The 12,431-nt window shown below is 41.3% G+C and overlaps 1 protein-coding gene across 1 annotated transcript in view; it reads left to right on the forward strand.

Moving 5' to 3' along the window:
* The first annotated feature begins 6,262 nt into the window (after positions 1 to 6,262).
* Positions 6,263 to 12,431, forward strand: part of RASAL2 (RAS protein activator like 2) — a 128,960-nt gene continuing 122,791 nt past the window's right edge. Inside the window, exon 1 of the mRNA XM_050900562.1 lies at positions 6,263 to 6,902. Within this exon, the coding sequence (XP_050756519.1) occupies positions 6,263 to 6,902 (640 nt within the window). The remainder of the gene's footprint in view (positions 6,903 to 12,431) is intronic.

Below are 12,431 nucleotides of genomic sequence, written 5' to 3' on the forward strand. Positions count from 1 at the left end.
AGCTGTGTTTTGTCATCAACAACAACAACAAAAGATTGCTAGTGAAATTAAACTCTGGCATCGCTGTTCTACAGATCTATTCACGAAGTATTGAAATGGGATTTTCTTGCTAACTTTTCCTGGCATCCATCCAAAACCCAGCATCTCATAAATTTATATTATCTCTCTGTGCTCTGCTCAGTTGAGAGGGCTGCAGCAGCTTCTCATGCAGATCATGGGAACAGCATGGAAAAATGAAGCCAGGAGACTTTCAAGTGGGGAGTTTGTATCAGCAGAGAAATTGTAGGAGAAGAATTAGAGGGCAGAAATCACAAAGAGTTTTTCAGTACCTGCCGTCAGAAACTAGACCACCGCAAATGCAGAGCTGAGTCAGTCTGCATCACTGCAGCTTTGGCTATAGTGAAAGGTAAAGGGTTTGGAAACGCAGGGCAATGACAGCACAACAGTTACAGCATGCCTTGGCGTGGAAATTTCAGATCAGGAAAATGAGGTGCTCTCTGGCATTTAAATGTGTTGGTATCACCATTTCGCTTGTTCGTAGATGCAGTTCATTCTCAGCATAGTGATAGTGAAAAGAGCATACCTTGTTGATTTATCTGGGACAGATGAGCTTTCCGTGTGGTCACTGATAGGCATTGCCACTCAAAGCTTGTGAGATAAACACATGGCAGCTTTGCTCTCAGGAACTCTAATTTGGGCTCGGTAAGTTATCTGTGTTCCAGCCATGCCGATTCCAAACTCCAGCAAGCCTTGCTCTTCCAGTCACTCTAATCCCAAATGCAACAATTTTTAAGGTGCTATTTCATTTGTCCTCTGCATAACTTCGTGCACTAAATATTAAGCGGTCGAGTAAGTCAGGTGCACTGGTCTGCGCTGAGCCGAGGAGAAGTGATATCCACCTGCAGGAAATGTTGCAGGGGGAAACAGATGCATCTCGGTGATAGGAGATGGGAAGGGGATGTTAGGTCATTAATTACTTAGCCTTGCATAAACAAAACTTAATATTTTGAAAAGTCTCTAATTTGAAGGGAAGGAAAAATCTTTCATCTTCTATGCTATTTAGCTACATGTCAAGTTGGGTCAATTGGAAGACTTTTGTGATGGTTTCTGCTTTATATATTGATTACTCCTCCATGAACTGTTCCAGTGCAGTGAGCATTGGACTAGTTTTGAAGGGGAAAAGAGCTAAGGGGAGCTAGACTGCAAAATCGAGGATCCCTGCCTCACTGCATCCCCTGTCTGGGGAGGGTGCAGGGTACGATTTATTTTACTTTTCTACATGTTAAAGAATTCATTTGATGGCTGGTAGTTGGGGACTTAATCTGGGATCTTCTCAGAAGTGGTGTTTTCTTAACCTGCTGTCTTTATGATTTGAAAGAGAGGACTTTGTTGAAAACCCAAGTGTGGTGAATAAATGTTCAGGGTTTGTCATGGGTTTTGGTGGTTGTGTGGGTTGTGGTTTGTTTTGTTTTGGTTTTTTTTAACTCTGTTCTCTTTCCCCCCTCCCCCTCCATGTCTTGGCAAATGTTTTAAAAAATGAGAAGCTGGTAAGTTTGTGCTTGATCCAAAACTAATTTAAAATGGAGTAGTTCAGTCACGGGAGGTTTTTTAATTCATGTTTTTCTCAATATAAGCTATGCTAGAGATGAACTAAAATTTTACATGTTGTAGTGCTTTTACTCAAGCACTAGACAGCTTTCAGGGAGTGAGCAAGCATTAAACATTAATTTTTATCATCAGAGACAGGTTCTCCCTCCAGCTGCTTGGCAATGATGCATTTGGTTTTTTGTGGTGTTGCTTTTTTTTTTTTTTTTTTTTTTTTAATTGGCTGGTAGTATTTATTAAACAACAGATACTCTGAGGAATTTCTGAAGCTTCATGCAGCAGAGCTGGGTAGGTTCTTTGGAAAGCCAAATGGTAGAGAGTGGCCCGCCCACGCAGGAGGCCATTGCCAAAGAATTATCTTCATATGCTCGGTGAAAATGTAATGCTTCTTGTGTACATTTTCTGTGAAATGTTGTTACAAAGTTAAGAAAGATTGTTTTCCCAATATAATCCTAAAGCTGAAATACAGCTATATTCCAACATAGCAAATCTGCATTTTGTGCATAAATTACTTAAATATCTAGAAGTAGTGAAATACATGCTGTTAAACATGTCAAATTGGATGATTAAATGACTGGATTGTTAGGAAGAAAATAGTAATTTTCTGAAAAAGCTAAATGAATGATTTGGCACAATGAACTGCAAACATTACCAAAAAAAACTACTTCTGAGGAAAATTTGCTAGCTGAGGATCACATTTTTATGCAGTAGGTATTAAAAATGACGTATAAGTGAAAATATTCCAGATTTTTCTCAAGTTAATTGACAAGCTCCTTTCTTCCACTGAAATTATTTTACCTGCTGACAGCTGAGTGGGTGGCTCTGTACGGTTAGGGATCTCGCGTAACCAATATGTTCGCAGTCACTGCTGTAAACTGATTTCTTTGTGATAGTGAGACCGTGTAAATGCTTCCCAAGATAAACTGCTGCTCTGAAACAACTTTTGAGTTTTCGCATGAGTAACTGGACTGCAGATCAAGGAGAAAGTTCTGCTACGTGAATTACTTTCTTGCGTGTTATGTACACAAGAAATGCTGGAGCCGAGTGAGACCAATTTTAACTCGGTGGCATTGGATTAGTATAGATGCAGGGTTTGTTTGGGCATCATCTTTGCTACTGACGATGTGTATAAGGAAGAGAGTCCAGTTTGATTCAAAGCCCAGGCTAAAATTTTTGAGCTAGCCATTTAAAAGAATTGTCTTATTTGTAGACTAAGCAAACTTGTGTATCAGTGATTTTTATGTCAATAAACATGTTAAGCCTTGTATGCCTTTTTAGAAGCACTTTGAGACAGACCGTTTTACCCTCTGTACAGTACACTGTGAAATCTCATCTAAGTGAAGGCAGCTGGATAACTGTTTTCTTTGATCACGAAATGCATTCGTCTGAGCAGTGGTAACATAAAATCAAAAGTGAAATCAGAAGTCAAAAGTAAAGACCCTTCTTAACATTATTCAAACTTAAACTAAACTCTGACTTTGATGTTCCTGGGCTTCATGTTGAGTGCTTATTGAAGCCTGTCTTTTTCTGTATTGTTAGTTCTGTACAGAACTGTGGTCCAACCCCTGGCCACACCAATAAAAATATTTTTAAGTAGAAGTTAACCCATAACTGGTTTTGCACGTTGCTTCATGCTGTAACTCGATACATGGTTAAGCTTTCTGTGCATTCCCTTGCTGAAATGGGTGGTCTGTGGAAGTCAGCGACTGATGTAACGCAAGCTGTATTGGGAAGGAGATGAAATGATCTTTCCATATGGTCAGGTGTCCACAGGATGGTGGTGAAAGAGAACTAGGATAAGAGCAGTCCTGGTGATCACCTCTGTCCTCATGCAAAGACCAGTGTCTTGCCTAAAGTTTCATTCTGTCCAAAGTGCTGTTGTGCTAAATCCCTGCTTCAGAATAACGTTGACGCAGCTGGTGTCATATTGTCTGAGGTGAGTCATTCCTGTTGGTCATACCGAGTCCTCTGATACGGCAGATAAGTGCTTTCAAAACGCTATTTCAAAACATGGTTTGTATGGGTGCTCAGCTTGGTTGTTACATTTCAGCAGGAGTTAGAAAGCGTGCTAGAAATCTACAGCAAGCAAATCCCAGGAGGACTTCAGCTACTACACTGTCTGTCTCTGTTTTCTGTCCCCTCCTGCCCTTCTGCGTTCCCAAACCAAAAGTAGATGTAGATGTGCTAGCGGAAACTTGTACAAGCAAGGCTTGCAGAGCTGACCAGAAACCTACCTCACATTCTCAGTTTTCTCTGCTGATTATGGCTTGTGCCATTAGAGTGAACCACATCGTCATCTGTCTTATTTATTCATACTTATTTCTGAAGTTCCATAAAGCCTACTTTACCAGACTGGCTAATTCAAAGCATTTGTTCAAGGCACTACTGGCACATTAGTAGTGAAAGGCTCAACAAGGAAAACGAGGACCTGTTGCTGAAAGGGGTGGGTGATCCAGTAACAGCAGACCCAGTTAAAGTTGGGGTCCTCAATGCTCTATTTGCCTCGGCCTTCAGAAACAAGGACTCCCAGGCCTCTGTGCTTGATGAAAGGGATCAAGGAGGAGAAAAACTACCAGCAGTGGATGAGGGTGTCATGGTTTAACCCCAGCCAGCAGCTAAGCACCACGCAGCCGCTCCCTCACTCCCCCCAATATCAATGTTATTCTTACACTAAATCCAAAACGCAGCACTGCACCAGCTAGTAAGAAGAGAATTAACTCTATCCCAGCCAAAACCAGGACAGAGGGTCAAGTCCGGTTATAAGAACTCAACCCATGCAAGTCCATGGGACCAGATGGGCTGTATCAAAGGGCGATCAGCAACCCCTGGGATAAGAAACAGAAGGCAAGAGCCAGCTAACTTTTTCGTTGTGAATTCTCTGTCTCATTTTCACGATGGGAGTACTTGTATCTTTGCACATATTCACTGCTCCTCGTGCTTCCTTGAGAGATCATTGCTCTGGATGGAAATTGTAGCAGAGTTCTTGTTTTAGGTATATTTTGTCATTTTAGACTCGTGCTCTGAGCAGCATGACTTCCTACAAAGCACGAGAGTCAGCATCATTATATTTGATGCAGAATTTGCATTGCAATGTCTGAGCTGTTCTTGCTTCTGAGGTTATTTGTTGTGACTTCTTGCACACTCTAAAATGGTGATTTTAGGTAGTCGCTTCTGTGCTTCTAATTGAAAAATGTAACTTGCTACTGAATAGAGAAATTATTTCTTGATGTGATGGAGGTCTTTGGGTAACTCCATCCCTGTTCTAGGGAGCCGTGATACCCTTTTCCATATATACACATAAGTAAGGAAGTTTTTGCATCTGCAACTGTCAGGAATGTACTTTGCCTCACAGATGCAGCCTAGTTTAAAGGCAAGATCGCATAGTGGGTCAATTAAGCTTTACTGGTCTGCCAGACGAGATTATCATTTTATTTAACCAGAGAAGTAATTTTCATTGTCACTTGATTGCCAAGGGTCTGTCAGCGTTTCCATTATAAACCCCCTATTTTCAGGGATTTGAGTAGACTTGAGATTTAAGTGTTCTGGTCTAAAACTTGGCAAGCATGATCTGAGTTCACCAGCAGATATTTTCTTTATGAGATTTTAAAATAGTCAGCTGTTTCTTAAATTGTAGAGAAGACAAGGGTTTTTTTTTTCCTCTTGGTTAAACAGATAGGACTATTTTTTCCATCTTGCTTATTCCAACTAGATTTATAAAAATAAAACCCTATTCTGTTGTTTAAAAAAAGGGGGGGGGAGAGAAAAAGGAAAATCTGCCTGCTGTTCTGTTTGCCAGAGGATCATGCCTCAAAACCTTGCCTTTAGCTTTGGTCTATGTTTGGTGAAGTCCCACCCATCCTCTCTGTCCCTTTTCTCCCCCCTTTTACTTATTTCCCTTCAGTATATTTACACTCTCACTACATTAAGTTGCAGCATTTCTTCTCCTTACTCTATTCCTCCCCTTTGCCTCCCCTCTGGGGCTTCCAGTGCTCGATTCTGATGAGTCTGCCTATTTTAGCGCTCTCTAAAAGGCAACTGTGAGGTATTCTTGAGTGATACGATAGGTAAATATACACTCTAGGAATCGTCTTTATGTTGTATATTACTTAACTATATATATATATAGTTATATACTTTACTGCTTAACTGAAGAACATAACGTGCATGATTCTCAGCTGAATATTGCAATTTTTTAACGCTTTTTGAGACTTTGCTGTGACTCTAGAGTGAAGTACTTTCGCATTTTTTTTTTTTTTTTTTTTTTAAAACCAAATCTTTAATGCAGACTGAAAAAAGTGAAGTGTGATTGGCGCAGAACACCACTGTGGGTTTTCATGGCTGGGCTCTTTTAGTCATTTCCTGAAAGCTTGGTGCAGAAATGTGACAGCGCAGGAAGCGGCAGCAAGCTTAGCAAGGCTTTGTGTGCTGTTAGAAGTTGGCTTGCTATAGGTGAGGGCACGTCCTTCTTGCCGAGATGTAGAAATACCTGGTTCTGGGATTGATGCTCAAGGTCTTCAGGAAGAACCTCCGCTGTCTCGCAGTTCACAGCGGTGAACAAAGTGACTGGGGCTTTAAAATGGTGAGTGAGGAACTACAGCTATATGACTATTAAGCAACAAGGAATATAAGTTAAGAGCTGAAATTCAAGGGGTGGAAAATGAGTGCTTTCAAAAAGCGCTATAGTCTCTCTCCCAGGACCTTCAGAAGATCGTTGTCAGAACAAGATGCTGGCACTGCTGCCTTGAAGGACTATCATTGGTACCACCAAATGAAAAGCAAGAAGATGAATAAACAAATGAGTTCTGACCCAGAGAAACCTCTCAGAGCGTACAGGTGGCAGACACATCCTCGGCTTCCCTGGAGGATAAGCAGAAGAGAGGGCTCATGCAGCCTGAAAGGGGAATGCAATGACCCAAGTCTTGCCAAAAGTTGTACAAGCGTGGATGCTACCAGTGCTGATGATCTCCACGAAGACCCAACAGAGACACTTTTCCAGGCAAGGACTAGACCGTTTCGGGTTCCCTTCAACCGCTCACTGTCTGAACCCGTGCCACATGTTGGAAACAGGAATGCAAAGCCATTTCTGCAAGCCGTGCATTCCGTGGACTCTGAACGGCAGGGCTATTTCATCCGTGGCGTTTTCTCCTCTCTCTCAAGTGGCTTTTCAAAGATAATGAGTCGAAAAGGGGAGCCTGGCAGTGAGTCAGTAAATGAAGAGAAGACAGACGATAATCAAATTGATTTCAGTACAGGTAATGAACTCATTTTTGTTTTGTTCTACTTTGTTTGTGTAACAGGTGAGTGTAGTGAGACATTCTTTGGGACATATGATAGTCTATCTGAATTTAAGAAAAGCAACTGAAAAAGGGCCTTTCCTGATAAGGAAGTGGTGTGAGATGTTTTGGTGTGTGCTTAAAAACTTGGAGGTCCCTTTAAGACAAGCATCATCTGGTGGAAGCAGTAGCATTTTCTCTCAAATGCACCCTGTGTGTGTGTGGTGTATGCAGTCCTGCAAGCATGGTAGCCTCTGCGGTGTTCTAGTGCCCTGGTTGAGGTATCAAGCCTGCTACCGTAAATGAAGTACTAGGGAGAGAGAGAAATTAAGCTGTCTTTTTAAACAGTGTTCAAGACAGTGGAACGGATCTAGTTCCTCATACCAGATTCACCGTTTTGTAATCAACCAGCTAAATTGATGTCTGCTCTCTGGTAGATGCCAAGGACAGCAGTGTTGCAAAAGCGTAGCCAGCTGGGATTGAGGTCAGCAAGATGCCAGTCCAAGATTTCATTTAAATCTACCCTGTTGATGATAACACTCATAAAACAGAAAAAAAAGGGGGGGGGGAAGGGGAGAAATTTGCCTTCTGTTCTCTCAGTCTTACCTGTAACTTTCTAGTGGGCTACTCAGCCTGAACCAGGTAACTGATGATGCTTTGAAAAAACCAAGAGTTTAAATTTGTAATAAAACCAAAAATAAACCTTCCTTCTCCCCAAAACCTCAGCACTTTCCAGAGTCCTCCAGATTATTGTATTAAAAGCCCGATAACATCTGGATCCAGTTGAGACTGCTGGACAAGTCATCAGTATTCAAAAAACCCTCAGCTTAGTAGTAGTAGTAGTGAAAGAAGAATATACTCTGTCTGCAGGGGTATTCAGTCTTTCAGTCACAGTGGAATGTCCCTGACAGGCTTATGTTTGCTACTGGAAGCAGTCACATTGCTTTAAAACAAAAACAAATGGCCAAAAAGAAGAAATAACTAAGAAGGACTATATCTGTTCAAACCTAGTTACGTGCAGTCACTGATTTGTGTTTCTCCGAGAGGTTTCTCAATTGGAATTTGGCTTGATGGTGCTTGTTAAATTGCATGGAATACATGGGGGGAAAAAAAAGAAGTAATAGAACTACTTCCCCCTGCCCCCTGTTGAAGGCTTCTTGTTAAGGGGTTGGTTGGTTTGGTTTTTTCTCTCCTCTCTGGTCATTCACATTAGAAACAAAGATTTCTACTGCAGGCTCCCACTGTTGTTGAGACCTCCTGGAGACTGAACTTATATTGCAGACTGCTTGGGACAGTTTTTCTGTTTGGTCTTTTCTGCCCACCAATATACATCAGCAAGCTGTATTGGGAAGGTATTCTGTGTTACATAAGTGTTTTGGATCAAAATTTCGCAGTATATAAAGGGCAGAGCATGCTGTAGTTCCTCTTTTTCCTCTGTTCTGATGCAGTTTGATACCAAATGGTTCTCTCATAATTCATAAGTATTGTCAGTCAACTAGGTTATTGGGATGTTTTGCTTTTAGTAGTGTGAAAAGTACACAGAGGAAAAGGATTATTTGTGAGAAGCACCACTTGGTAAATACTTCCTGTCAGTTATGGGACAATGACAGAGCCTTTCGGCTCTTTCGGGTCGGACAAACCTCTGTCTCAGCCTGCCAAAACTGGTTTTGCAAAGACAGTCACAGTTCAGGAACTGAGAGAAAAACAATGGGACTCTAGATTAAAAGTCATACTCTCTCAAGGGAGGACGTCGTAGCCGGGAAGGTGTTTGGGGAAACGAGGTTGATGCAGTCACCCACAAAATCGCCTGAAACAGCCAGGTCCTGCTTGGGCTGCTGTCGCGGGACCACAGTGGTTTTGGTGGGACGGACACCTCCGTGGAGTTTCTTTTCAGCCTTTGCCTTCTCAAAGGTCCAGCCTCCAATCTTCAAGTAGACAACAGCTTAGGTTTAAGAGAACTAGTTCACCTGGTAAGACATATATAGCCATAGGACAACTAATTGCTTACCACTGGTTTTATTTTTCCGTAAAGAAGAGCTGCTCTTGCCAGAATTAGCTTGAGCTGCTGCGTGGAGTCTCCTGCCCCACACAGCACTGTAGGCTGAGACCTGATAAGACAGTGGCAAAACTTGTGAGTTCCTGGGGTTTAGATCTCAGGTCTGAGGGAGGTAACTTGGAGACAAAAGGGGTGAGAGAAATATACCTCATCTGTCATGTTCTTCAACCACAGTCTAGATGCTCAGAAGTGATCAAATCTTCTGTTCTCCTTCCAAATACCACGAGTTTAGTTCCGTGGGGGGTCACCGAATTGTCCACTGACAGTTTTGGTGCTTGGGTGGGCAGAAGGTGTCTTCCAATGCCTACAGTTCTGTCTACTGTTCAAGGAAAAATCCAGAAAATAGATTCTGTTTTCCTCTCTGAGAGAGGCAGAATTTGGGAATCCTCAGGCAACTGAAGTTTGTGGTAAAAGTGCTCAGGCGCTTTACTAGCCAAGAGATGGTGTGAGACATGGGGTTTCTCCAAAGTATGCAAACAGTTTAACTTGGAAAAGCTTGATCAAAAGTCTCCCAGGAAACATCTGTTTGGACAGAAATTCTTGTCACTGTGACCCAAACCCAAGAGGACCTTTTCTGTGTTGTTAAATACACAGTGGGAGAGGCGTGCTTTGGAGTTCAACCAAGAGAACCTGGAGGCATGCTTTCTGTTTCTCTTCTGTCCAAGGAGCCAAGCCTTTTACTTCCAGCAGCTCACTTCATTAAAAGTGTTTCCACTTTCCTCTGAAATACTTGCAGATTATCAACTTTTTAAAAGATTATCTTCCTTCCAGTGCTCGCCTGGCCTCTTGTGTTTTTGCTTCATCTCTGCACCAGAATCTCAGAGGCTGGGTCATCTGCGTGGGTTTGTGTAGCAATTGGTGGAGTTTGCTACTGACCTTTGTAAGCCTAGGGAACAGCAGTTCCCTTCTTCAAGAAGTGGTTACCTCCCAAAAGAGGATCAGTTGGTTTTTTGGCAACTTGAAGAGGGAAGTGGGATTTAAAAAGAAAAGGAAAAAACAAATCTGGATAAATATTTTCCAGTTGGTCTCACAGTCTAGGAAGCATGTTCAGACACTGCTTCATCGGTTCTTGGCTGTAGAAATCCCTACTGGATGGACTCACTCCTCCTCTTCGGTGATGAAAGGATGCTGAACCTCCGGAGCAGCTGCCTCCTTTGGCGCTGCCCAGAGCTTTGGCGAGATGCAGAGGCTCCCCGACGCGTGTGGCATGCTTTCTTGCAGCACACTACAGAGTAGGTTTTAGGAGGAAGAGGACAGACAGAGTGGACGGTTGGTGGGAAGAGCAGAGCTGTTTCCTGGTGTGCTGTGGAGTCTTCACAGGAGAAGCCTGGGCCGGGTTTGGGTGTGAATGAAGTGCTTTTGGTGCATATGTGCTGACTTCTAACCATTTCTAGAGCCAGGCATTTTGAACCAGCATTTACATTAGCGTATGCAAAGCCTGAAAGTAAAAGGATTTACACTCGGTATTAAGTTATTATTTCTAACTTAAGAAATCTAAGAACATTTTAATTTCTAGTAAATGTATCAGCTTGAGGAAGGAGAAGTGTCATTCTGATAAACTTGTTGGTTGTGAACATACCATGATTTCGGTAGAACCAAGATGAGGGAGGAGCTATGCAGACAAAGCCTTGGATCCAAGGGTTGTAGGTGAGCTGCTGCACCTTTTTTTATTATTTCTGAGTATTACTAGTGACCCTTTAACACTGTTGAGAATGGGTTTGTGAGAGAGTTCTCGGATAACGTTTATTTCACTGTTCCTTCTTATCTGGATCTCAGGGCAGTGCGAGTTTAATTGTAGATTGATGACAAAATAATTCTTCAGTAGAATCAATTACTTATATCTTCCCTGGGTATCTCTGTTTTGGTTTTGGGGGAGAGGGTAAACACTGATTTCTTTTATTTAGTGTGCATTTAGCTTTCACAGTCGCTCTCTAGTTACGATTTTTAGAGAGACGCTTCTTCAGAATTATCGCCTTCTCTTTCTTCACCTGGGTAAAGATATGTTTCTTCAGTCTTTTAATTTTGATTTAATGCTTTAATTAATTTTATAGAGTTTTTTGTGCCTAGAGTGAGAGAGAACATTTTATATCCTTGCTTTTCTGGAATTGATTTTGGTTTTTTTTATAATTCACTAAAGTTATTCAAACTCTGTGCTCTTTCTAATATCTTGACAGTCTAGATTCATTAAATTCTATTTCTTATATCTTTCCATATAAACTTATTTAGAGATTTGTATTTTCACATTTATAATTCAAATTAAAGCCGAGGCAGTTCCACGTTCAGTTTCTTTCATGGATTCCCAAAATACAAAACTGTTTCTTCCTGTCTGAGATGGGAATTTAGTATTTATTACTCATTGGAGCAGCTTTTCTATTTTCATGTTTTTAAAACCACTCTCTCATTTTAGAAGTCCTTCTACTGACTCATGTTCCTCCACTCCCAAATCTCTTTTGCTCTTAAGTAGTTTATTTTTGGTGGGGTTTTTATTAGGGAACTTTTACACAGTTGAGCTTATTCTGTAATTCATGTGTTCGTTTAAGTGCTGTGCAAATGTCAGTTTATATGCCTTCTGCTACGTTCCCCTATGTTTCATTGCAAGGTGTAGTCTTAATGTTAAAACCCATTCACCTTTAATTGTCAGAACAGATTCAAGATAGGTTCTTCTACCTAATCCCTATGTTGCATTAAAATGACTGTAGTTTTTTGGTAGAGTTATAACTATGAAAATAACACGTTGCAGTCCAGTATTGGTCTGTCTTTTTTTAAACTGTAGTGTGGCTTTGTGGTAGTAAATATTGTGTTACATGGTATATTGAAAATTATAGGGGGATGGGGATGCACAGGGGAGCGTTTCTGGCATTTGACAGCTTTGAGTATCACTTAAACACCCCACCACCACCACCACCCTGCACCCCGAAGTATTTCCTTTTGCTGGTGAGCCATGCCTCGTTCATCCCAAGCATTGTAACATTTAACGTGGGCAATAGGCTAATAGTATTCAGCTGAATATTTATGAACACAACACAAAATAATTAACCATAATATCTGAAGCTAATAAAATTATGCTTACCTGGTTTTAATTACATTTAACAAATGGTGTCTCTAAGCAGGTAGTTGTGCTCATTTCAGCGTTGACTGTTGATTTTCATTTTTTTTAATCCCCAGACCATTTTGTCTGAATCCAAAAATTGACATTCAGTGGGATGAATGAGGACATTTATATTTGTAAGAGCTATTTCTGACTCATGAAATCATGGCAAGTGAATGGCAGTGTCTTGCATTCCAGGTTGTTTTTTGTTGTTTTTGTGGTCCATATCTGTGGGACTGTTGGGATGTTGTACGTTATGCTGCTTGTGCAGAGGAGGCTGACAGCTGGTGTATGCAAGAATATTATCAGTGATTACCTTGATCATGAGAAATTATTGCGTGGGAATTATCTGAGGAGAGGGTAATTGTGTCCTAGAGACGTCTTGTCTCCTGTATTTTCTTTGCAGGGA

Source organism: Gymnogyps californianus, chromosome 8, assembly GCF_018139145.2.
Source record: "Gymnogyps californianus isolate 813 chromosome 8, ASM1813914v2, whole genome shotgun sequence".
NCBI classification, from domain to species: domain Eukaryota; kingdom Metazoa; phylum Chordata; class Aves; order Accipitriformes; family Cathartidae; genus Gymnogyps; species Gymnogyps californianus.